General features: G+C 40.0%; 1 protein-coding gene across 1 annotated transcript; it reads left to right on the top strand.

The window, feature by feature from the left end:
- The first annotated feature begins 725 nt into the window (after positions 1-725).
- Positions 726-11433, top strand: FAM210B (family with sequence similarity 210 member B). Its single transcript, XM_043988568.1, has 3 exons — positions 726-1078; positions 5935-6107; positions 8094-11433. Exons 1-3 carry the CDS (start codon positions 794-796, stop codon positions 8308-8310), a joined length of 675 nt encoding a protein of 224 aa, XP_043844503.1. The 5' UTR covers positions 726-793; the 3' UTR covers positions 8311-11433.
- The last annotated feature ends 15729 nt before the right edge of the window (positions 11434-27162 follow it).

The following is a 27162-nucleotide window of genomic DNA, read 5'->3' as shown; positions in this document are numbered from 1 at the left end:
CTCAGTTTACAGATGAGGAAACTGAGGGCCAGAAGGTTAAGTGACTTGCCCAAGGTTAAACAGGGAGTGTCAGAGCTGGGGTTTAAATCCATCTGGGATGGCAAGGGCAGCTTGGAGGCTTATGGGACACTACTCAGGGCCTGGAGTCAGGAATACTCGCCTGCCTATGTTCAAATCCAGCCTCAGACACTTACTAGCTGTATGACCCTGGACAAGTCACTTAACCCTGTCTGCCTCAGTTTCCTCAGCTGTAAAATGAGCTGGAGAAGGAACCGGCAAACCACTGCAGTATCTTTGCCAAGAAAACCCCAAATTGGGTCATGAAGAGTTGGACGCCACCAAGCAACAACAAACTCTGATGTCAAAGTTAGGAGTTCTTTGCACAGTACTTTGCATTCTTCTAGTTCTAACATTTGAAGGTTTGGTGAAGAAGGTCCCGTTCCCCTCAAATAAGGAGTCAAAACTACCCCAAAATGTGCCCCATTTTACAAGTTCCCAAACTTATTTCTAGGTTCACGATCCTCACCCCACACTGCATCTCACCGACTCCTCCGATCAGCCCAACCTCCCCCCCACCCTCACCCCCATCTCAGTCTCCACGGCCTCTCTCCCTCGCCAGGGTGGGAGGAGGCACGGTCTCTTTAAGGGGGGAGGAGGGGACCTACTAGGAGACACCCACTTGGCCCAGATCCCGGGAGGGAAAAGAAGGGCGGGGAGTGGCAGGACGGGGCGGGGCGGAGAGGTGGGCCCCTCGCTCTCTAGCTCGCTGGCCCTGACCCTGCGGGGCTGCACCATGGTCTGGCTGCTGGCGGCGGTCGCGTGCAGGGGGGCAGCCGGGCTCCGACTCCGCCTGGCGCCTCTCCTAGGCAGCCCCCTCGGGCCCGCTGTCCCCTTGGCCCCGCGCCTTCTGCTCCTGCTCGGGCCTAGCCCCATGCACACACAGATAAGCCACCTTGGAACAGGAGGCAGTGGCGGCGGCGGCGGTCCTAGTAGCAGCAGTCCTGGTAGCGGTAGCGGTAGCAGCAGCAGCAGCAGCAGTCTCGTCGATAGCAGCAGCTCTGGCAGCGGCGACCCCCAGGTAAGCACCCCGCCGGCCTCTGCCGAGCTAGGTTTTCCAGCCCCTCCCAGCTCTTCTCTCCGCCCCCTCCGCCCCCGCCCCCATCCCTAGGCTTTGGGCGCTGAGGTCCATCCGGTCCCCCTACCCCACCCACCTCCCTCTCCCCTAGAGGGGGATTGCAAAGCCCAGGCTCCCTGCTTACGTCCTCCCCACCCCCCACTACTTCGGCAGGTACGAGATAGGTAACCTCTTGTGGTCCCATATACCCACTGCCTTGGGCAAAGTTCGAGGAAAGGAAAGAAATAAATAAGCAATTTCATTATTGGTTCTCACAACAACCTTGTGAAGTAGATGCTACTATTATTAACGTTTTACAGCTAAGGCAACCAAAGAAGACAATATAAGTGACTTGCTCAGGGTCACACAGCTAGTACGCTTTTATGGCTGAATTTGAACTCGGATCTGCCTGACTTCAGGGCCTTCCCTCTATCCTTGCTCAATATTACTGCCTCTGAAGGTAGAATGGGGTCTACCCCCTCTGCTGGGAGGTGTATGGTTAAAAAAAAAAAAAAAAGCACCCGACTTAAAAGGCCGATGCCATTCTACTTATATTTATTAAGCTACTATAACCTACTATAATCTCCACACCTTGGAAAGAAGGGAATGGGCATTTATCTAGTGCCACAATGTGCCAGGCCCTTTACACATATTACTTCATTTGATCCTCACAACCACTATGCCAGGTAGGCGATGTTATTAATCCCCATTTTATAGTTGAGGAAACTAAGGCAAACCGTTAAGTGACTTTACCAAGTGTCTTCCCGACTCTGCATTGGCTGCCTCTGAAAAAGTTGTTTCACACAGGCCCTGCTGTCTTAGAGCTAATGTACTTGAGGACAGCATCAGGAACCAAATAACTTTTAATAGAAGGAAAAATGAGATAAGTGTGGAGAGTTGGAGGGAGTGGTTCTGGTCGGGGTCAGGGTCAGGGTCAGGAAAGGCTTCAGAGACAAATGGAGGGGATTGAACTGAGGGTTTTGGAAAGGATCTGAGCAAAGGTTCCTAACCAGGGGCATGCAGGAGGAAAAGGGAAAAAAATTTCAGTGCTGTCCTGACACTTATTAGCTGTTTAACCTGGATGAGTCATTTAATTTCTGAGACCCTCAATTTCCTCCTCTGAAATCACAGTAAAAAATACTTTCACTACCCATCTCATAGGATTGTTCTGAGAAAAGTACTTTGTAAACTTTAAAACACTCTCAATAAATGTATACTAGTACTCCTCTTCTTCAGTGATCCTAAGAACTTTCAAAATAGAACCTAGTATGGGAGGTGGGGAGAGAGGGAGGAGGGAATAGTAAACTCTTGCCCAGGGGTTACCTCCTGAGTCAACATCTGTCCGACCCCCAGAACTAAGCTCCTTACTATGCCCTCCTCTGAAAAACAGACTGAATAGACTATGCTAATGGCTCACAGTCCTCTGTCCTCGGCATACCCAGGCCTACCATCCCTTTATTGTCTGAAGTTCAGTGAGCCATCGTAGTGGGTCAGCCTGCCAGGATTGGGGTTGAAAAAGGCCTTTGGCATCTAATCAACCTCGTTTTGTGTGGGGGAATTAATTCAGTTGTCTGTCTAGTCTCTAGATTAGCCTTCTCCTTTCAGCTCTAAGCTTCAGGTCCATGCTGATTAGAAGGCCCCTCCATGAGAGGCTGGGAAAGAGTTGAAATTTTTGGTTAACAGTCTAGAAAAAAATATATAGTCGAAAAGCTCTCTGTGGTTGTATTGCAGAAGAAAAGGGGAAAGAACTTGTTTTGAGACTTTCATGAGATACTGTCCTTGATTTAAGAACAAACTGTAGGGAACACAAAGTAACTTTGAAGTGCATTTTAATTGTCCATTTTGCCCAGTCACCCTCTCCCCACCCCCAAGTAAGTAGAAGGCCAGTGTAAGCATAAATGATACCACAAAAGCCTGAGAGCTCCTGATAGCACCTGCCTATCTCCTGAAACCCTAGACACTTGAGACTGCTGCTGTTGTGACCCAGAGATTTGGCTCTAGATAATCCAGATCAGCTTTGGGGCTTGTAGGCAGGATCTCTCTCTCTCTCTCTCTCTCTCTCTCTCTCTCTCTCTCTCTCTCTCTCTCTCTCTCTCTCTCTCCCTCCTTTCTCTCCTTTCTCCCTCCTCCCCCCCTCCCGCCCATCTCTCTCAGATGTATAAAACAGATATTTCCTTTATTTAGAAGAGAAAAAGAGGATCTTTGATTAGTAACTACAAGGTACAGAGTCCATACCGAATCTTGCCTGTCTGGGGCATCAATGAAATCAAGGAGATGAGTTAGATCTTCAAAAACACCCTCTTCCAGCGCAGCTAGAGCAGCTGCTAAACTCCAGGCCTGGGAGAGGGGGAGGCATAATATAATGAGTAGGCAGCCAGACTTGGAGTCAGGAAGACATGGATTTAAATCCTTCCTCTGATGATTACTAGCTGTGTGACCACAAGAAAAGTCCCTTAACCTCTCTGATCCTGACTGAGTTCCTATCTTATGGAGTTGTCTTGAGGCCCAGATGAGATCATATGTTTAAAGAACTTTCCAGACTTTAAAGTGCTCTATAAATGTTATTAGAAATTGTTGTCACATCTTTCCCCATCCTGAGACTATAGATAGTAGTTTTCAACTCCTGAATAAGAGGCCTTTAGCTACATGTATGCTAGGAGGCCTCTTCAGCTTCTTCCACATGCTGTCCCTCCGTCAGCCTGACCATTGTGATATTTACACAGCTTTCTCATCCATCTGTCCAGCTCCTGAATATCCTACGAGGGAAAACTGATCTTTTATGTCACAAAGCCTAACCTCAAAGGCCAGCTCTCAGGTGATGCAGCTACCTCTCAGAATATCTTTGCCCATCTTAGAGCAGTGGCATAAGCATAAAGGGGTGCAGGGAGAATGGCTGATGCTGCCCTATACCCCTTGGCTTTCACTGCTTCCTTCTAGTTTCTAAACACAAGTAGAGGAGCACAGTACAGCGGGGAAAGTACATTTTTTATTCTTCTTGGGATCTAGATTTGATCCTGGCTCTTGCACTTAGTACAAGTGTATGTCTCTAGACAAGTCAGTTTTTTTTTGGTTTGGGGTTTTTTTTTTGTTTTTTGGTGAGGCAGTTGGGGTTAAGTGACTTGCCTAGGGTCACACAGCTAGTAATTGTTAAGTGTCTGAGGCTAGATTTGAACTCAGGTCCTCCTGAATCCGGGCCGGTGCTCTATCCACTGCACCACCTAGCTGCCCCCTAGGCAAGTCAATTTAAGTTTCCTAAGCCTCCATTTGCTCAGCTCTAAACTGAGAAGGTTGGACTCAATCATCTCTGAAGTATCATCCAATTCTAAATCTATGATACTGGGCGAATTGTATTTCCATACTGATTTTCTGCAGATGCCTGGCACAGGACAAGGGTATAGCATAAGACCTTACATATATATGTAGGCATTCAGTTGAGGACAGCCAGTGTAAAGGAACTGAAAGGGAGCATTGTATGGTAGGAATAGCAAGCAAATCAGTATAATAAAAGGACCTAAAGAGAGTAACCCAATCACAATAAAGTTTGCACATATTTTTACAACAAATATATCCTATCTTTCACCTCTCAATTTGATATATTCTTCACTTCTTCAGCTTTTTAGGGTGCCCTAAATATAAATTAATAAAGCAGATTTCTTACTCTAATAATGTTTTGCCATCTTTTGTTTTCATCACTTTTGTTTCCAAATATATCCCTATCAAGCTATGCCTTGGAACAAAGAATAAAAAAGAAAGTAGGGAGGGGGGGATTTCCCAAGTCTAACAATGACCTACATCCCAATCTCCCACTTCTTCAAAAAAGAGAGGAAATGGCATTCTTTAGGAATCAAGCTTGACCATTATACTTACATAGTATCAGGGGTTGGGGGAGGCATCATTGTTCTTTTGACTCACAGTACCTATTCATTGTATATATTTTTTCCTGGTTCTGCTACTTTGGGGTATCAGTTTATGCCTGTCTTTCCATTCTTCTCTGAAATCATTATTTCTTACAACATAACAATATCCTATTACATTCACATACCACAATTTGTTTAATCATTTCCCACTCAGTGGATATCTACCTTATTTCTAAGTTTTTGCTATCATAAATGTATTTCTCTAAATATTTTGCTGTATGTGGAAAAATTCTTTCTAGCTTTGAACTCCTTGGGGTACATGCCACAGGTTAGGTGGCTCCAGGTGGTGTAATGGATAGAGCACTAGACCTGGAGTATCAAATCCAGCCTGAGACACTTAGTAGCTGTGTGATCCTGGGCAAGTCACTTAACTTCTATTTGCCTCAGTTTCCTCATGTGTAAAATGGAGATAATAATAGCACCTACCTCTCAGGTTTGTTCTGAGGATCAAATGAGATAATAATTGGAAAGTACCTAGCACAAAGCCTGGCACATAGTAAGCTCTATATAAATGTGAGATATTATTATTAAATTAGCAGAGATGAGGGGCAGCTAGGTGGCGCAGTGGATAGAGCACCGGCCCTGGAGTCAGGAGTACCTGAGTTCATATCCGGCCTCAGACACTTAACACTTACTAGCTGTGTGACCCTGGGCAAGTCACTTAACCCCAATTGCCTCACTAAAAATAAAATTAAAAAAAAAAATTAAATTAGCAGAGATGGGACTAACCCTAGACCTTCGCTGACTCCCAGTCTAGGGTTTTTCCACAATATTCTGGCTCTGATATTTCACAGCACTTTTGTGAGAATGAAATGAGGTATGTCTGAAAGCCCTCTATACAGGGTCAGAAATTATTACTATTCTTTTACATAAAGTTCTAACATTTCTCCTGTTTGTGTACAGGAACCAAAGAAAACAGAGAAAGCTCCCACGCACTCCAGCATTGTGAACCAGAGCAAACAAAGCAAACAACAGCAGCTGAAAAAGGTTTTTAAAGAATATGGAGCTGTAGCTGTTTCGTTGCATATTGGAATTTCATTAATATCTTTGGGAATATTCTACTTGGTTGTTTCAAGGTGTGGCTCTTTGGTTTTTCAGAATTTCATTGGGGAGAGAGATGAAGGTTTAGTGAGCTGACTGTGGGGGTCAGGAAAGCCTGGGTTCAAGTTCTTATCTCTGACAAGCATACTTCTGCACAATTGTTTAACCCCTCAGTTACCCTAGGCAATTCTCTGACCTCATAAATCCACAGGGAAGGTGCTAAATGGAATTTTGCAACCATTGGAATCTCAGGTCTGGTTCTATCTGCTCCTTCTGCTCCCACCCAACCCTACACCCCCCCAAAATATTCCAAATCAGGACTGCTATCTAAATTATTTAATTATTTAACATAATCAGTGACTGTTGACAGGGGGGGGGGCGGTTTTGGTGGGTTTTGCAGCACAGTCTTTCTCTGATATAGTAGAAAGAACACTGGACTTGAGTATAGGTCTTATATAGGATCCTACAATTTAAGGTTGTTATGTAGATATGATTTATCATTCATATATATATTCATATGTATATGTTTGCATATGACCTCCCTGAGGGTTAGGGACCGTGTTTTTATCTTTTCTTTGTATCCCTAGTGCTTTGCACAGTGATTACTTAATAAATGCTTGTTGACGTGGGCAAGTCACTTAAACTTCATTGCCCAGCAAAAATAAATGAATGATGAATAAATAAATAAATGGGTGGATGAATGAATAAATGAGTGAATAAATAAATAAATGGACCATAACCAAATAGATAGATACATACATATTAATGCTTGTTGACTGACTAATAATAGCATTTATCTCACATGGTTATGTGAGGATCAAATGAAATAATATACAGGGTAGGCCAAAAGTCACAAAGGGGTCTGATGTTTTAATAACTTTTGAAAATTATTTTTTCTTTATTTTTCCCATTTACAATATTTAATTTTAACACGTAATATAAATTCATTTCTTATATATGTATTATATTGTGTTATTATAAATTAAAAACAAAAAATAAAGGAATTATTAAATATCCATGACTTTTGGCCCACCCTGTATTTAGAGCATTTTGCAAATCTTAAAGATATATGTGTGTGCATACACATATGTACACATATATATATATATACACACACACACACACACACACATATATATATATATGCTGCTGTCTTCACTGACATCATCAATATTAGTTGGAAGAAGCTTTAGAAATCATCCAGATTGGGACAGCTAGGTGGCACAGTGGATAGAGCACCGACCCTGGAGTCAAGAGTACCTGAGTTCAAATACAGCCTCAGACACTTAACACTTACTAGCTGTGTGACCCTGGGCAAGTCACTTAACCCCAATTGCCTCACTAAAAAAAAAAAAAAAGAAAAAGAAAAAAGAAATCATCCAGAGGACCAAATTGACAGCCCAAGATGTTGATTTAGCCCAGGATAACAAAGGAACCAGCCAGAATTTGAACTTAGGTTCTCTGATTCCAAGCCCAGTATGCTTTCCAAATTCCTACCAGATGTAGGCTAAACACAGCACAAGATGTGCACCTTCCCTTCCCTTGTCCCCACACCATCCCTCCACCCAACCAACTCCTATCCCAGATGTAGGCCCTCCACTTCCAGATGTGCACTCTCCCATATTCCCTCTGTAAAGCTTCTCTTAACGTACAGTCTGTAGCTGTAAGATCTAGAGGGAAGTACTTCATTTGAATCTCATTTTCCTCAAATATAAACAGGGATAATATCCTTGCTTTGCCTTCCTCAGAGGGTTATTGTGGGGAATAAGTGGGATAATGTAAATCCAGGTGCTTTGTACCCAAAATGTACTGTATTAATCTATACTGTTAAAACGACAGCACCTATTGCATAAGCATATGAATAAAAACTGAATTCATGCTGACTAGCTTAGTTTTTGCTCATCTGGCTCTTCTCAACACTTACCACTGTTAAGTGGCTTCTTATAATAAGTGTAATTCCCAAGGATTGAAGAGCCCTGTTTTAATAATTATATTTCTTATCTTTTTTTTTTCTTTTCCAGTGGTGTGGACGTATCTTCCTTTCTCCTCAAACTTGGATTTGCAGAATCACTCCACAGCTCTAAGATTGTCGCTGGCACAAGTACATTTGTGGTGGCCTATGCTATTCACAAACTGTTTGCCCCAGTAAGGATTAGCATCACGTTATTTTCTCTACCACTAGTTGTCAGATACTTTCGGAAGGTGGGATTTTTTAAAGCTCCAGGGAGCAAGCCTTGATTCATAAACAGGACACACAAACTTGCCTCTCAAGTCTTAAGCTGCGTGTGTGTGTGTGTGTGTGTGTGTGTGTGTGTGTGTGTGTGTGTGTGTAAATCATTACCGTCTCTGGTTTTAATAAGCAGCTATACTTGAAAAACAAATCTCTGCTTGACACTGACTACTCTAAGAGTTCAGTAGAAAGAAAACACACACACACACACACACAGACTGGAATTCAGTGACATAGCTGAATCAAGTACCCAGGTTGTGATCCAGAACAAGTAACTTTCTCTGGCTTTTTTTTCCCTATCATTATATGAGGTGGTTGGACTAGATGATTCTGAAGTCCTTTCTGATTCTTACACTTTGTGATAGAATGAATGTCTGAACCTCCGATAATATCAGCAAAACTTAAAGAAACCAACTGATACTCAGATAGAATCACCAGGTTATTTATTCAGTGTTGCTTTTGGAAGAAGATTGATGAGTCTGCAAAAGGCTGGGGTGGGGGTGGGGGTCCTGCTGATCTCTGAGTTCATAAAGAACAGTGATTGAAGCTTACTTTTAGAAATTCTGTCTTCTCTGATACTTGGCAGACTGCCTGTGGCTAAATGTGGAATATTGTTTCTGCAGAACAGCTGCACTTCTATGATTAATGAAGGCAAATTTGAGGCTTGACACCATATAATCAGGATCCAAATTAGCAGTCACACTTAGTGACACTCATTAGTTTTGTTTTGGAACATTTAAAAAATAGTTCCTGGTAATGTTTGCACTGACTTCCAATAGAGCACCTTGGATTGTAAACATTTCAGATTGCTGCCTTATTTTCATTAAGTTTTTCTGTGAATCAAGGCCCAGCTGCTGTTGCATTTCTTTATTCAGATAAACTTGGGAAGTGGTTTTGTGTGTGTGTGTGTGTGTGTGTGTGTGTGTGTTCTGTAGTAGTTGTGGCAATACAGGACCATTGAGCTTCATTTATAGAAACCAGGAAATTAAAGGGATGATAAACCTATCTGGTTTTACCTGGATTTGAATTTCTCACAGTATAGAATCATGTATCCCATGGGGTCTTTCAATATTAATAGGTGATGATGAGAAAAAAACTCTTGAAGTAGTAAATGAGAATTTGACCTTGGCATTTGGTTTGAATGTTGTTCTTGTCAATGTATAAGTAATTCGGGGCAGCTAGATGGTGCAGTGGTTAAAGCACCGGCCCTGGATTCAGGAGTACCTGAGTTCAAATCCAGCTTCAGACACTTGACACTTACTAGCTGTGTGACCCTGGGCAAGTCACTTAACCCCCATTGCCTGCCAAAAAAAAAAAAGTATAAGTAATTCCCCACTCTGCCACTAGGTGGTGGAATGAGTCAGCATTTGAACTTCAGATCCTGCCTCAAACACTCAGCTGTATCACCCTGAGCAAGTCACTTAAGCTTTTTCAGTCTCGGTTTCCTCATCTTCAAAACATAGATAATAACAGCATCTAAATCCCAGAGTTGTTGTGAAGATCAAATAAAAAAATATATACGTTAAATATACAGAATGAATAATCATAAAGTTTTGGCCTCTGAGGAGAAATTGTACTTTAGATATAAAAACTTGCTAGATGTATAATTTTATATGCTTTGCAAACTTTAGCTTTTATTATTGCTGGAAGAATCACTATGCAGAATTGGATGATTTTCCCCCTAGTTTTCCTTGAAAGCAATCTGTCTTGCACTGAGTAGTCTTCAGTAGGTATTGATACTTGGTGTTCTAGAACTCAGGGAATTGTTCTTGTTCTAAAAGTAGGTCCACTAAAATGGATAATTTGTGAACTAGTAAAGGATTTGGAGAATTAGACATTTTCCTCTCTACTACCTTATATAGAAGAAACCTCAGACTCCCCCTTAAAGCCTTGTTTTTACCTGTACAACAAAAGGGGAACGTGTCAGAATAATAAGTGAAATTATACATCCTGCCCTTTCATTCCACTCCCATTTTACCTGCTGTAGTACTACTTTCAAAGGTTCAGATGCTTAAAGAACTGGAATTTAAGAATACCTTGAAGGACCAAGCTGTATCAATTGATGCAATGTATTTTTTTTTCAATAAAGCAAAGAAAATAATAAGATGAAAATTTTATTTCAAATTATAATCAAATTTTTGTATCAACTGATATACCTGATTCTAGGGTTAAGGACTGTGAGGCTCTAATAAGAAAGTTAAATGAAGTCCTCTGTATTTGAAAAGTAGAATAAATCCCCTTGGGGGCCTCCACTAAAATAAAGCCCAACTGCTGCATGCTTTAAAAAACTGTTATGTGAATTTTTGTGGCTGAAAAAATGATAGTCCACCCACCAGTGATGACTGCATTCAGTCTATCCACAGGTTTGTACTCAAGCTGGTGCAAGTGTTCCACCACTGGCCCAGCCTTCAGGAAGCCAAGGTCATCTCCACATCACCTGAGACATCAGGTGAAGATCTGAGTAAATGAAGAAGAAAACTCTTAGTAATTCCAATGGTGATTACAATATTATCTCACCAAGTTAATTGCCATATTTCTATCTACCTAGCCACCATTCCACTGAATTTTAACCCTCCTTTCTATAGTCATTGAATAGAATGAGTAATCAAAAGGCTTTGGACTCTATGGGGAAATTGTACTTTAGTTATAAAAATTAACTTTCTTGTATAATTTTATATTTTCATAGTTGGTTTTCAAGGAAGTAATAAAATTGGACTTCAGTCTGCTTGTAAGAACAAATTAAGCCATTTAAAAAAAATTTCTCCCAGTCAATTATGTCTGGGGAAAGTGGGATGTATAAACTATTTGAAATATGTATATCTAATAGAGGAGGCATTTTTGTAAGGCATATTTTGTGTAATGAGAATATTTTTCATCTTACCAGTAATTGTTTCTGACTTTAAAAGCAGTGGTGGGAGAGACTATATTGTACTATGAGTACTCAGAATTACAATAAAATGTTTTGTTAGCAACTGTTTGGTTTCTTATCTGGAGACTTCATGAGCTAACCTTCAAGAATGGATTTATTTCTTATGAAAGCTCATGCACCCTATACACAAGTGCTATTAAAGGGCAGGATGTGGAATCAGGAGACCTGAGTTGGAATCAAGGCTCAACTACTTACTACTGTAAGACCATCAGAAGGTCACTTAACCTTTCTGGGCCTCAATTTCCTCATCTATAAAATGAGGGAATTGGACTAGATGTCTTCTAAAGTCTCTCCCAAATTTAAACCTATGTTATAAGCCACAAAACATGGCAAAAGGATATAAATTTGGGGCAGCTAGGTGGCGCAGCAGATAGAGCACCGGCCCTGGAGTCAGGAGTACCTGAGTTCAAATCCAGCCTCAGACACATAACACTTACTAGCTGTGTGACCCTGGGCAAGTCACTTAACCCCAATTGCCTCACTAAAAAAAAAAAAAAGGATATGGATTTAACATTTTAAACCAATGGCACTGAAGTGGAAGGGGGAGGTGTGCCTAACACGTGTGTGTGTGTGTGTGTGTGTGTGTGTGTGTGTATGTGTTCAATCACAGGACAGAAAGATGCTTGTATACCACCCTTTCCATAATAGCATGTTGTAGTGCTTGTCTCCAACACAACTACACCTAACTGCTACCCAGATTCTCCACGTCAGTAGCTATGCAGTTGCCATTTGGAAAATTCCACCCCTCTTCTCATCCTCTAGATCACAGTATGGCTGTGGAAGGTATCCCTTGAGAAGCAAGCTCTGCTTCTCAGTAAGAGACCCACTTTGCATCTTAGTTGTATGTGAGATAGTAAGTCACCCAGGATAAGCAGGCATTAATGGATTGTGATTTGCATTAAAGATCTCATTGCATTATCTTGCCCCCCCCCCCAAAAAAAAAAAAACCCATCCCTCTTCCAGATTTCCCTCTGAGTGTTTAGAGCATTGGCATCCTTCCAGTGATCCAAGTTCACAACCTGTATCATCTCCAGCTCATTACCCTCCCTCACCCCACATATCCAATCCCTTGCAAATGTTGTCATATCTCCCTCCATAATATCTCTTGAATCTGTTCCATTTCTCTTTCTCACATATCTACCACCGTAGTTCAATCACCCCATTATCTCTGACTTGGACTACTGTAATACCTTTCCCAAATGATTTTCTTTAACTCATATCCAATCCTTTTATAGTCCCCTGTACCATTCATTGACATGGCTTCTACCCTACTTCATTCTGTATTCATCTCATGATTAATGCATGTAATTAATGCACCCTGCTAACTGCTGTCCCCTCCAATCTAGCTTACACATTGCTGCTCAGTTAAGTTTCCTAAAATGTCCTTTTAATTTAACCCTTCTGAGCTATGTCTTTATTGGTGCCACAATTCATATAGGATAAAGTCTGACTGTTGCCTAAGTATTCAAGACCTCTTTCTGGTACCAACTTATGCCAGCCCCAACTCTCATTATTTTCCTACATGAGTCCTATACTACAACTAGACTGACCTATTAACAGTTTACAAGAAAAATAGTACCTTGTGCTCTCCCACTTCCATTCTTTTTTTCACAGTTTCCATAACTGCATATTGAAGGCCAGACTGGTACTTGGAATAACAATAAGTCAAACTCAGTGTTGATCCACTGAACTAACTCCTGATCTAGGGAGTTGGGAGATCTAAGGCACTACAAATATAGGCCTCGGTTTATTTGGACTACTCTAATTTCTGTTCACTTATAAAGGAGATGAAATTTAACCTAAACCTTGAAATAGAAGTGTTCTAATAAATTCTTCCTCAACTACCCCAAGTTGATCACTTCCTTACCAGAACTTTTTTTTAGCATTTATAACAAATAAATAAAACTATTTATTAAGTATTTACTATGTGCTAGGAACTGTGCTAAGTGCTAGGGATACAAATAGAAATAAGCAAGACAGCCTTTACCCTCAAGGTGATTACATACATAATACAAGATGATAATACATAAAGGCGAGTAGTGCCCAGAGAGGAATGCTTTGAATAGAGAAATTGAAAAGAATGGTGTCTGGAGTAATAGGGCAATTGATTGGCATGTACGTAAAAGGAATGGTACCTTAGAGTTAATTACTATACCAATAAAGAATTGACCATGTGTGGAGGGGGGGGCGGGGAGCGGCTAGGTGGCGCAGTGGATAAAGCACTGGCCCTGGATTCAGGAGTACCTGAGTTCAAATCCAGCCTCAGACACTTGAAACTTACTAGCTGTGTGACCCTAGGCAAGTCACTTAACCCCCATTGCCACACACACACACAAAAAAAAAAAAGAATTGACCATGTGGCAGTTAGCAAGAGCAGGAGAAAAACCCCAGATCCATGCTGTCTCTCAGAGAAACAGCACGTGGTTTCAAAAAGAGTTAAGAAGACCTACAAAACCTACCTAAGAGGAAGAGCACACACCAAGAGAGAGGCTTTGGCATGGCCAAGGGTTTTATCCTCTTTTGATAGAAGCAGGTAATTATAAGTTGATCAAAGCTAATTGGTTAGCATCATTCAATTCTGTTGGTTGATATGACTTGAGGGTGGTCTAAATTAAAATTTATTCTACTGATAACATAAGGGGAGAAGACCCTTCCTCAAGTTCCTTAAGGCAAAGTCCATTATCTGGGTGTGGTTATTCCCATCAGTTCACTGAGATAGACAAAAGAATCTATCCCCATTTCTTTTGTTCCCTTGGGCTTCTCCCAGACAAGATTTGCTGAAGTTCAAGAACTGAACTTTCTGGAGTGGGGATGGGAAGTGAGGGAGGCGGGGGAAGAAGAAGTACTGACACTTCAGAGCAGAAAGCTAGAGACTTGTCCCTGGCCCCCAGCAAAAGAAACTCTAGACAGTGCACACTGTACTCCAGGAGCAGAACTCAACCTTAAAATGCACGAAAGAGGCTAAAATTAAAATAAAAATATGAATAAGAAACAAAAAAAAATCCTCACCATTGACAATTACTATGGTGACAGGGAGGATCAAAACATAAACTCAGAGGACAATAGTGATAAAACGCCTACATGTGAAACCTTAAAGGGGAAAAAGAATTGGTCTCGAGACCGAAATGCCCTCTTGGAAGAGCTCAAAAAGGGTTTTTTAAACTAAATAAGAGAGGTAGAAGAAAAATTAGGAAAAGAAATGAGAGTTATGCAAAAGAAAGTCAATAGCTTTGAAAAAGAAAATAATGCCTTAAAAAAATACAATTGGAAAAATGGAAAAGGAGGTGCAAAAGCTGACTGGGGAAAATAACTTTAAGAATTAGAGTTGGTCAGATGGAAGCTAATGACTCAATGAGACAACAGAAAGATGTAAATCAAAATAAAAATAATATAAAAGTAGAAGAAAACATAAAATACCTCATAAAAAAACCAAACCAACAACAACAACTGGAAAATAGATCCAGGAGGAACAATATGAGAATAATCAGACTACCTGAGGATCATGTTTAAAAAAAAACAGCCTAGACAGCATATTTCATTACCTTATCAAGGATAACTACCCCAATGTCTTACAACAAGAGGAAAAATTAGTCATTGAAAGTAATGGAGGAGGCAAATAGGGGTTAACAGATAACCTATCAATGGTAGCTAAACAGGGTTATCAATAGTACCTAAAAGGGTTAACAGAGAAACTAAGGTTTGTGTTCTTATAGTAACCAAGAGTGTTTGTCCCTTTGATAGCCATTAATATTCCTAGATGACAGGACACCTAGAAACCAGAGATCTTAAGTCAAGAGATATCATAACCCAGAGACCCTCTGGGTCTGACAAGTTTAAGCATGTCTTTTAGGAACATATGAAGGAAGGGCCAAATGTTTAAACCCCAAAAACACACCTCCAGGGAAAAAGGAACCCACCTCAGGTTTTGTCTTAGGACCTCAGGAAGTCCAAATTAGGATAAGACCTCCCGTGTGCCTCCTTAAAGAGATTAAGATAATGAGGAGATAACCTACTTTTTCTCACTATAAATATAACCATTTTCATCCCCCTATTTGAGACACCTATCTCCTGGGTGCTCTCCCAGTTGTCATCAGTCTTTAAATAAAACTGAGGAAACTGAGTCACTGAGTCTTAGAATTCTTTGGGATGCCTCATGATCAATTTGATCAATTAAACCCACCTCCCACATCAGAAAGAATCCACTCATCCACTCCTGAAAGAGACTCCAAAAGAAAAACCAAGGAATACCATAGCTAAATTCCAAAACTATCAAGTAAAGAAGAAAATACTTCAAACAGCCAGAAAGAAACAATTTAAGTATCAAGGAACAACAATCAGAATTACAAAGGACCTGGCAGCTTCAACATTAAAGGATCAGAGGGCTTGGAATATGATATTCCAGAAGGCAAAGGAACTGGGATTACAACCAAGAATGTACTACCCAGCAAAATTAATCATAATCTTTCAGGTGAAAAGATAGGCATTTGATAAAAATAGGGTACTTTAAAACTTTCTAATGAAAAGCTCAGAACTGAACAGAAAATTCAATCTATAAATACAAGACTCAAGATACATATGAAAAGGTAAAAAGGGGGGGCACATGTTACTCAGTAAAGTTAAGATGTTTGCATCTCTACAAGGGAAGAAGACACTTGTAACTCTTGAGAACTGTATCTTTTATTGAAGCAGATAGGAGGAGTACACACAGACAGAAAGTGTAAGTATAAGTTGATTCTGATGTAATGATATTAAAAAAAACTTAAGAAATAACAAAAGGGATTATATAGGAGAAGAGGAAAGGGAAGGCAAAATAGGGTAAATCACATCACATGAAGAGTCACAAAAGACCCATTACAATAGAGGGAAAGAAGGGAGGGGTGAGCATTGTTTTGACCTTACTCTCATCTGATTTGGCTCAAAGAGGGAATAATATAAACACTCAATTAGATATAGAATTTTATCTTACCCTATAGGTTCACTAGATAAAGCACCAGCCCTGGATTCAGGAGGACCTGAGTTCAAATCTGGCCTCAGACACTTGCCACTTACTAGCTGTGTGACCCTGGGAAAGTCAATTAACCCTCATTTCCCCACCAAAAAAGGGAGAGTGAGAGAGACAGAGACAGAAACAGAGACAGAGAAGGAAGGAAACTACACCTTACTAAAAGGTACCATAGACAAAGAAGTAATATCAATACTAGACATGTATGCACCAAGTGGTACAGCATCCAAACTCTTAGAGAAGAAGTAAGTTAAAGGAAGAAATAGAGAGCAAAACTATATTAGTAGGGGGGCAGCTAGGTGGCGCAGTGAATAGAGCACCGGCCTTGGATTCAAGAGGACCTGAGTTCAAATCCAGTCTCAGACACATAACACTTACTAGCTTTGTGACCCTGGGCAAGTCACTTAATCCCAATTGCCTCACCAAAAAAAAAAAAAAAAAGAACTATATTAGTGGGGAACCTCAACCTCCCCCTCTCAGAACTAGATAAATCTAACCACAAAATTAATAAGAAAGAAGTTAAGGAGGTGAATAGAATTTTACTTCTTTGTCTATGGTACCTTTTAGCAAGGTGTAGTTTCCTTCCTCCCCCCTCCCCTCTCTATATGTGTGTGTGTGTGTGTGTGTGTGTGTGTGTGTGAAATGTTTGGAATGATGCCACCTGCTGGAGACTTACTGTAGGAAAGCTCCACCATGAGGAGAAGGCATCTGAGGGCAAGCCATGCGGCTTTTCTTTGGCATCAGGAAGTGATGTTTGCTTGTGGGAGGAAGAGGGGGCGAGGCTGGTTCTCTCACTCTCTTTCGCCAGGACTCTCATGGAGGGTGGAGCAGGAGAACTGTAGCTCCCCGAGATAAATAGATGAATTTAGGCCTTTCTCTCTTTACCAAATTCTTATTCTCCTTAATAAATGCTTAAAAGTCTAAACTCTTGCTAAAGCTTATAATTTATTGGTGACCACTCATTAGATATTTTAGACAGCATAGCTAGAAGTTTACCCCCTTAAATATGTATATATAAAACTCCCCCCTTCTCCTAATTTCTCTATTTCTCGCTGGGGCACCACCATCCTTTTAGTCACCCAGGTTGACAACTTTATAGTATCATTCCCAATTCCTCATTCTCCCTCACCTACTGTACCCTTCATTTCTTTTTTCTTTCTTTCTTTTTCTGGTGAGGAAGTTGGGGTTAAGTGACTTGCCTAGGGTCACACAGCTAGTAAGTGTCAAGTGTCTGAGGCTGGATTTGAACTCAGGTCCTCCTGAATCCAGGGCTAGTGCTCTATCCACTATGCCACCTAGCTGCCCCTGTACCCTTCATTTCTAATCACTTTCCAGATCTTTTCAATTCTACCTCCACACAAGTGGTCTAGAGGTATAGACGATTGCAACTAACAGATTTAGAAGGGGGAAGTAGGATGTATTGCTTGATTCTGTTATGGTTTGTCCCCTCTTTTTCCTCTTTTTCTTAATTTTTTGTTATGAGAAATAGTTTTCTGGGAAAAGGAAGGAATATAGGGAAATATAGAGGATGTAAAAACAAAAGACAGCAATAAAAAATCTAGTAAAAAATTTAAGTGGTAGGTTATATTGTTTAGAGGTAGGGACTGGACCTGTGATTTCATTAATATAGGGAAGTCCAGGTGAGAAAATTCTATCAATGTAGACTAATACTTTTTCTGCAACTTAAATTCTTAGAGAGTTTCCCAGAGCTCAACTGATTTTCCCAAGGTCACATAGCCAGCATGTATCAAAGGCAAGACTTGAATTAAAGTCTTCCTAATTTCAAAGCCAATTCCTCATTCACTACACCACACTGTACCTTTTTTCCCCCTTTGAAGCAATCAGGGTTGAGTGACTTACCAAGGATTACACAGCTAGCAAGTGACTAAGGCAGGATTTGAACTTGGGTCCTCCTGAATCTAGGATAAGTGTTCTATACACTGTGCCACCTAGCTGCCCCATACTGCATCTTAAATGAGGATCTGAGGGCAAAAAGTTTACTTCAAATGAGAGCATCTCCACCTTGCCAATCTTCCTTGCTTAATCATTACAGTGTGAATCATTAGCTTCATCATCAGTCAATCAATCATCAAGCAATTTATTTTGTGTTTCACTATTCTGGTCACTGAGGACAAAGAATGAAACAATCTCTACATCTAAATACCAAGTACATTTGCAACAGGTAGCTTTTCACTATGCAAACAATATTTGGACCTATTTCCTGACATATTTATTAAGCAAAAATTGCCCATTGACTTATATTCTTGTCCTCTCCAAATCATACAAACTTTAAATAGCATGTAATGACACCCTTGTAGCCAGACAGCAGTCTAAAACAATTGATAATGTCAATGCAAGTTTTTTTAAAGCATTTATGAAATGCCTACTATGTGCCAGGCACTGTGCTAGAGTACAAGAGATAAGTTCATTTTATCCTAATCAGCAATTCCACAACCAAAAATATTCATATGCTTTCTTTGGTAGTAGGAATAAAGGTTTTTTCCTCAGATTTAAAAGTTAGCTAGCCCCTCACAAGTATAACAAAAGCTATTAAGATAATTGTCATACAAGGCCTCTTAAGAATTTAAGTAATGCACACCATCACCTACAAAGTACAAAGCACATGGGAGGATTAGAAACAATAATGATGTTTACCTAATGATGCCTGGAATGCAGCTGGCAGACAGTCTGCTCCATGTTGATAGCTTCACTGCATGACTGAACATGTGTAAGCAAGTCCCAAGCCTACCTTGACAAACAGCATAAAAGCCAGAAATTCACACAGCATACAAGACAATTAGTAACTTCTACTGGCCTTTTCCACCTCTGCTCCAAATAAGCCATACTTTATTATCACTGCATTTGCATAAATTATGTCAAAATGCTCATCACTCTAATGGTAGGCAATAAAGGAATTCTTTGCATTTTTTAAATTCAGCAATGAAAATATACATACAAAACACCAAGAAATGTAAAATGTGTGTTGAACAATTAAACTTGTTCAGAGGGACTTTAAGGCCACTTTCTGTCCTGGGCTATTTTCTCCCTCTGTACTACTTCATTTGGTGATCTCATTAATTCCCATGGATTTAAATACCATCCCTGTGCTGATGATTCTCAAATCTACCTATGCTGCCCAGCCACTCTGAGGACCTCTAATCTCACATCTCCAAATGTCTTGCAGACATCTCAACCTGAATGTCCAGTAGATATCTTTTTTTAATTAAAAAAAATTTATATTTATTTATTTATAATTTTTCCCAAGTTACATGTAAAAAACAATTTTTTTCACATTTTTTACCCAGTTCTTTTTTTTTTTTTTTGATGAGGCAATTGGGGTTAAGTGACTTGCCCAGGGTCACACAGCTAGTAATTGTTAAGTGTCTGAGGCTAGATTTGAACTCAGGTCCTCCTGAATCCAGGGCCAGTGCTCTATCCACTGAGCCACCTAGCTGCCCCTCACATTGATTTTTTTAATACTTTGTGTACCAAATTTTCTTCCTTCCTCCCTCCCCACCCTAAAAAACAAGCAATTCAATATAACTTATACGTGTGCTGTCATGTAAAATATCTCCACATCAGTCAGGTTGTGAAAGAAAACAGACAAAATAACTTTAGAAAGAGGAACTAACAAAAAAATTATGCTTTAATCTGTATTCAGATATCATCAGTTCTTTCTCTATAGATGGATTACATTTTTCATAAGTCCTTTTGATAGCATCCTGCTAATTATTTCTTTCACAGTTACTATTGCTAACTATATTGCCCTCCATCCTATTCCCTCCCCTTGATATTTACTCTATTTTCTATCTTCTTTCACCCTATCCCTCCTCAAAAGTGTTTTGCTTTTTACTGCCCCCTCCCCCAATCTACCCTCCCTTCCTTCACCTCTCCCTCCTTATCCCTTTCCCCTCCCACTTTCCCAAAGGGAAAGATATATTACTGTACCCACTTGAATGTGTATGTTATTCCTTCTTTGAGCCAATTCTAATGAGAGTAAGGCTCAGTCACTCCCCCGCTCCTTCCCCATCTTCCCCTCCACTCCATAAGCTTTTTCTTGTTTCTTTTATGTGAGCTACTTTACCCCATTCTGCCTTTCCCTTTCCCTTTCTTCTGGTGCATCCCTCTTACCCCTTAACTTTATTTTAAAGATGTCATCATGGGGCAGCTAGGTGACACAGTGGACAAAGCACCAGCCCTGGACCCAGGAGACTCTGAGCCCAAATCCAGCCCTAGACATGAGCCACCCCACCCTGCCTTCCCCACAAAAAAAAAAAAAGATAAAAAATAAATGCTTTACAGATATCATCCCTTCATATGCAATTTGCATTTGTGCCCTCTAATTATGTTCCTTTCAGCTGCCCTAATATTGAGAAAGTTCTTATGAGTTAGAAGTATCATGTTTCCTTGTAGGAATGTAAACAGTTTAACCTTTTAGCATCCCTCATGATTTCTTTTTCTTGTTTACCTTTTTATGCTTCTCTAGGGTCTTGTATTTGAAAGTCAAATTTTCTATTCAGTTCAGGTCTTTTCATCACAAATGCCTGAAAATCCTCTTTTTCACTGAAGTCCCATTTTTTCCCCTGAAAGATTATATTCAGTTTTTCTGGGTAGGTGATTCTTGGTTGTAATCCCCATTCCTTTGCCCTCTGGAATATCATATTCCATGCCTTCCGATCTTTTAATGTAGAAGCTGCTAGATCTTGTGTTATCCTGACCGTAGCTCCACAGTACTTGAATTGTTTATTTTTAGCTGCTTACAATATTTTCTGTTTGACCTGGAATCTCTGGAATTTTGCTAGAATATTCCTGGAAGTTTTCATTTTGGGATCTCTTTCAGGAGGTGATTGGTCGATTCTTTCAATTTTTATTTTACCTTCTACTTGTAGAATATCAGGGCAATTTTCCCTGATGATTCCTTGGAAGATGATGTCTAAGCTCTTTTTTTGGTCATGGTTTTCAGGTAGTTCAATGATTTTCAAGTCATCTCCCCTGGATCTATTTTCCAGGTCAGCTGTTTTTCCAAGGAGATATTTCATATTGGCCTCTATTTTTTTATTCATTTGGATTCGCTTTATTATGTCTTGATTTCTCATAAAGTCATTAGCTTCTATTTGCTCTATCCTAATTCTTAAGCAATGATTTTCTTCAGAGAGCTTTTGTACCTCCTTTTCAATTTGGCTAATTTGGCTTTTCAAGCTGTTGACTTTTTTTCATGATCCTACCTCACTCTCATTTCTCTTTCCAATTTTTCCTCTACCTCTCTTACTTTTCCCTACACCTCTCTTATTTTGTCTTCAAAGTCCTTGTTGAACACTTCCATGGCCTGAGACCAATGCATATTTTTCTTGGAATCCTTGTATGTAGGAGATTTGACTTTGTTATTTTCTTCTGAGGGTGTATTTTGATCTACCTTGTCAACAAAGATGGTCTGCAGCTTTCTCTGCCTGTTCATATTGCCTGCCTATTTCTTGGCTTTTAACTCCTTCTTAACATGGAGCACTGCTTCCGGCACGCACTGTCCCAAGTTTCAGGGGGTTGAAGGTGGTATGATTTAAGTAGAGGCTTGTTCTTAACCCACCTGGCCTATAAGTAACCATAGGCCTGTTTTCTCTTTAATCTTGTAAAGAATGAATTGTTATTTGAGGTTTTTATGACCCCATATTTTGGCTAGAATTTTAAAAACCCCAGTGCACACTAGCCTGGGGCTCAGGCGCAGTACCTCCACAAACAGCATGGTGCTCCACCCACTGGTTTTATCCATCGCCATGGCACTGGCACCTCACATCATCACCACTGCCTGAGCCTACATGGGCCTGGCAAAATTATAATGACTGGAAGCCCAATGAGGGCAGTCATGTGACTGTCAGTTAGGGCTGCCAGCCAATTGGCTTGTGGCTGTGTGTGGTCTGCCTGGGATCTGCTCGGAAGAAGAAGGGAGGAGATTCGCCATTCTAGCTTGAAGCTGGAAGGTGACAGAATGCAGCTGTGTGTGTTCTCAGCTGATTCCTGGGCGGTAGTGTTTAGTCAGGTTGTATCATTTCCCTTCCCCCATTTTATTTCCTTTCCCCTAAGTCTACTGATTTTGCTTGTGTTTTTTAAGTTCTTTCTTGTTAATAAATCCTGTTCTGTTTTGAGGGAGGCTGTCGGTCTCCTTCCTTGCCCCAATATTGTGGCAAGCTGCCTAGCTAACACTCCCCAATTAAAAATTGGTCCCTACAATCTGGAAGCAGAAATCTGATTGAAATCTGATTCTCTGTGGTCTGCAAGCTTGGCATGTCTGTGTCCCTCTCCCACTGGGCTGCTTCCATTCAAGTCTACTTCCTGGGCAACATACTCTGCCTCTGCTCCTACAGAGACCCTCACTATCCCCACCCCCAGCCAACTGCTGGACCCCCTCACCAATCTGTGAGCTGAATTTCAGAAGAAGCTGTTGACACTGAAGATTTTGAGGCTCTGGAGGCATGGCCTGCCTGGGGCTGGATCTGTGCTGTGCTCTGTGATCCTCTCTCAGAGAGTACAGCAGAGCCCTCCTGTTGAACTTCTAAGCTGTCTTTGACTGGAAAATGTTCTCACTCTGTCCTTTTGTGGATTCTGCTGCTGCAGGAGTTGTCTTATGGCATTTTTGGAGGTATGTGGATGGATCTGTTGGGAGCTCGGAGTCTCAGCCTTTTCTCTGCCATCTTGGCTCTGCCCCCTCAGTAGACATCTTAAACTCAACATGTTCAGAACCATGACCTTAAACCCTTAAACTCTCCCTAATCACTACCTTCCCTATTACTGTAGAAGGGAACACTATCATTCCAGTTCCTCAGGTTCATGACCTAGGTTTCATCCTTGACTCACCATCTCTCACACACCCCCACTCCCACCCCATATTTAATCTGTTGCCAAGGCCTGTTGATTTCACCTTTACAACATCTCTTGAATATGCTCCTTTCTCTCCTCTGACTCTTTCCTGACTCTGATGAAGGTCCTCATCATCTCATACCTGTGCTATATAGCAATTGTCTGCTGGTGGGTCTGCCTGCCTCAAGTGTCTCCCCACTCCCACTTTAGGAAAGTACTTTTCTTAAAGTGCAGGTCTGATCATGTCACTCCCTCAAGTCAATAAGCTCCATTAGCTCCCTATTTCCTCCAGGATAGAATACAAAATCCACAGTTTTGAATTCAAAGCCCTCCATAACCTAGCCCCCTCCTACTTTTCCAGTGTTCTTATGCCTTATTCTTCACCACATATTCTTCCATCCAGTGACACTGGCGTCCTGGCTATTCCAGAAACAAGACACTCCATTTCTCAGCTCTGGGCATTTTCTCTTGCAACTCCCCAATTCCACCCCATGGCTGGAATACTCTCCCTCTCCATTTCTTCCTACTGGCTTCTCTGTCTTCCCTTAAGTTCCAACTAAAATCCTATCTTCTAAGGAAATTCTTTCTCAAACACTCATAATCCTAGTGCCTTCCCTCTATTAATTATTTTTATTCATCCTATGTGTAGTTTGTTTGTACATATTTGTTTGCTGTCTCCCCCATTGTGAGCTCCTTGAGGGCAGAGACTTGTATTTTGCTTCTTTTTGTATTCCCAGTACTTAGCACAGTTCCAGGCACATTGTAGGCACTTAATGTTTGTTGATTGATTGATTGATTGAAATACTTTTAAAAAAATAACCAGTAAAATACCGTGGGAGTTTGTATTCTCTGCATCTTTCACTGTCTAATTGTGAAGGTGTGGTCTTTTGTACCCTTCTCATATTTTCAAGTTATTACTTAATAAACATTTCTTAAACATCTACTATGTGCTAAGCATTGTGCTAAGTGTTAGGGATACAAATAAGAAAAAAGAAAGACAGTCCCTTGCCCTCAAGGAGTTTACAATCTAAGGGGAGAAGACAACACACAAAAGTAGAATAAAAAGCTGAGGGTGGTGAGGAAGAAGGTATCTTACCTGTGTGAGAAAATAATGGTTTTTTTGGGATACCCAGAGGCCCCCACTTGAGGGGATTATATTAAGATTGATTGGATTGGCTTTGCTGATTAACTCACTTAAAGTTGACTTGATTGAAACCACACCTACCTGAAAGCCTGGCCCTCAGGGGGTGTGTTCTCTGAACTCTGACCTTGGCCCAGCAGAAGCTTGCACTCTTGGACAGGCTCTCAGACTTGGTGGCTAGATAGGCTTCTTAACTTTCTGAGCCAAGTGTTCTCTCTTTACTAATATTTGGTATGATTTAATAAATGCTTAATGCCCAAAACTGGTACCAAATTATAAGTAACAAATATATTAGAAACCCCAGATAATTTTCCCTAAACTCAGGACAGAAATAAGGTGACCACATATAGTTTTACTCACAACACCTGGGACCTGGTAGAGCCTATTTCAAGGAGTGTGGTTGGGGTGGAGGGGGGAATGAAGAGTTGGCTAATCTGGGAGAGATTCTTTGCTCTGCTCTCCAATCAGAAGGGCAGAAGGTACTAAAAAACTAAAATAATAGGAGTAGCAAAGCTGATCTAATCTATTTTTAAATAACTTATTGTTTTTTAATTTATGGAATAAAACAAGCATTTCCGTAACAGTATACTTTTTTTAAAAAAGATGATTGTATATGAAACTGCAAATCTCTTAGTTACAACTTACTATTCCTTTTAAAGATATAATAAAGTTATCACGTAAATTTCTTTTTTCTTCCTTCCCCCTACCCCATCCCCATGGCTACCATCAGCCAATAATATGTATATGTGTGTGCTTGTGTGTGTGTGTGTATGTATAAGTGTATATGTGCATATGTGTATATAATATATATTAAATATAGATAAATACAAATATATGAGATCATTCTATACATATTTCTATTTATCAGTTCTTTCTCTGAATAGTACCTTCATATGTCCTTTGTAGTTAATTTGGGTATTTATAATAGTCAAAATAACTTAGTCATTCAAAGTTCTTAAAATAGTATTGTTATTACTGTATAGAATGTTCTTTTGTTTCTTGTACATTATTTCTAAGATCATTGAGCTCATCATTTGTTATAATGCAGTAGTCCATCACAACCATATATTACAACTTATATGGCCATTCCCCAATTGACAGGCATTCCCGCAATTTCCATTTCTTTGTCACCACAAAGAAAGCTGCTATAAATATTTTAGAACATGTAGGTTCTTTACTTTTTCCCCAATCATGTTTGGAAGTAGACATAGTAGTGATATTTCTGGGTCAAAGGTACAATTACAATACTTCAAATACGCTATTGATGGTGAAAAATGGGAAATTGAACAAAGTAAAAAGATTAACATAGATTATTGTCATTTCCAATGGAAGATGAACTGATGCAGTTACCACACAAAAGAGTTCCAGAAACTGCCTTAATCCATACTTAATTTAGTTGTCAAGAAAAGAAAGATGATAGCCAAAATAACACTTGTTTAAAATATACTTATTTGTAAAACCTAATAGATGATAATAGGATTATGAGCAGTATCACCTCAAAACAGTAAGAAATGACAGAAGAATGAGTTTGTAGAAAGTTTGGTGAGATTAAATCACAACCCGAGAGCATTTAAAGTTGAAATTACAAGAAGGCTAGCAAATACAAGCTAAAGGTGGCAAATGACAGTGAACCATCTATTTTCAAGCTGATAGTTAGAAATGTCAAACAATTAGAAAAAAAATCACAGATGGCATTACCACAGTGGGGGGACAGACTCCCCTCCCTTCTCCCACCAGAAGGTGCTTGAGATGACATTTATAATTACTGAATTATGTGCCTACTTTCTCTAAGGATATTCTTGATGAAATCCATCATTATCAGGCTCTATCATCCTCCCAGGAAACCTCTTCAACCATTAAACTCACCATCCTTCAAGATTTCATCGCCTTTGTGATATATATGCTGATGATTTATCTGGATTTACTTTATACCCTGCTACTTTGCTAAAATTGTTTAAACTTTTTAGTTGTCTTTGGGATTTTCCAATATATCATCATATTGTCAGCTACCTCATTCCCTATTCTGATTCCTTCTCTTATTTCTTCTTACTGCTATTGCTAGGATTTCCAATACAATATTGAATAATATTGGTGACAGTGTTTCACACCCCATCTTATTGGGAAGTCTTCTAGCTTATCCCCATTTTAAATAATGTTTGCTGATGGTTTGAGATAAATGCTTTTTTAAAAAATCATTTTAAAGAAAAATCCATTTATACCTATACTTTTAAACATTTTTAATAGAAATGAGTGTTGCACTTTGTCAAAAGTTTTTTCTGCATCTATTGATGACATTAATTTTAGTGTTCTTATGGATATAACCAGTTATGTTAATAGTTTTCCTTAAGTTAAACCATCCCTACATTCCTAGGTATGAAGAGAAATATTATAAGAAAATTCAAAAACCATGTAACATATTACTTATCAGACTTATGGATAGGTGAACAATTTATGAATAAACGATAGAGAGCAAAGTGAGGTATATAAAATACATAATTTCAATTACATTAAAAATGTTTTGTTGTCAAGATCAGAAGGAAAGCAGAAATTTGTTGAATATTTGGTGAGTTCTTTCTATGAGGGTGTCCATTTCAGGTATGGACCTGGGCTCATGCTTCATTGCTCTCCCAATTGTACTTCTGGACTTCACTACCATACCTGCAAGGATACCTTTCTCACTTCCCATCTCCTTTTTAGCTCTTAGGTCTTCTATTAAAATGTTAAGTTTCTTAAGGGCAGAAAGTTTTTGGCTTTCTTTGTATCCCAGGCACTTAACACATTGCCCAGAACATAAATGCTTGTGCCTACCTTCCAAATTGACATGCTACTTGGGGTTCAGCTATATAACCAGTTGCAAATCCATATCACTATAATGTTGCCTAGTTCACACCTCTCCATCCTTTTTTCTTTCGTTCTTTTTTGTTGTTGTTGTTGTTGTT

Source organism: Dromiciops gliroides, chromosome 2 (assembly GCF_019393635.1).
Source record: "Dromiciops gliroides isolate mDroGli1 chromosome 2, mDroGli1.pri, whole genome shotgun sequence".
Classification (NCBI taxonomy): domain Eukaryota; kingdom Metazoa; phylum Chordata; class Mammalia; order Microbiotheria; family Microbiotheriidae; genus Dromiciops; species Dromiciops gliroides.
The sequence above is the reverse complement of the archived record's forward strand: the minus strand, read 5'-3'. Positions and strand labels throughout refer to the sequence as shown.

Bases quoted from the DNA above. Each gene is read 5' to 3' on its own strand.
- FAM210B (XM_043988568.1), top strand. From the start codon at position 794: ATGGTCTGGCTGCTGGCGGCGGTCGCGTGCAGGGGGGCAGCCGGGCTC. The intron at 1,079-5,934 runs GTAAGCACCCCG...GTTTGTGTACAG, and splicing joins CTGGCAGCGGCGACCCCCAG to GAACCAAAGAAAACAGAGAA. The intron at 6,108-8,093 runs GTGTGGCTCTTT...TTTCTTTTCCAG, and splicing joins TTCTACTTGGTTGTTTCAAG to TGGTGTGGACGTATCTTCCT.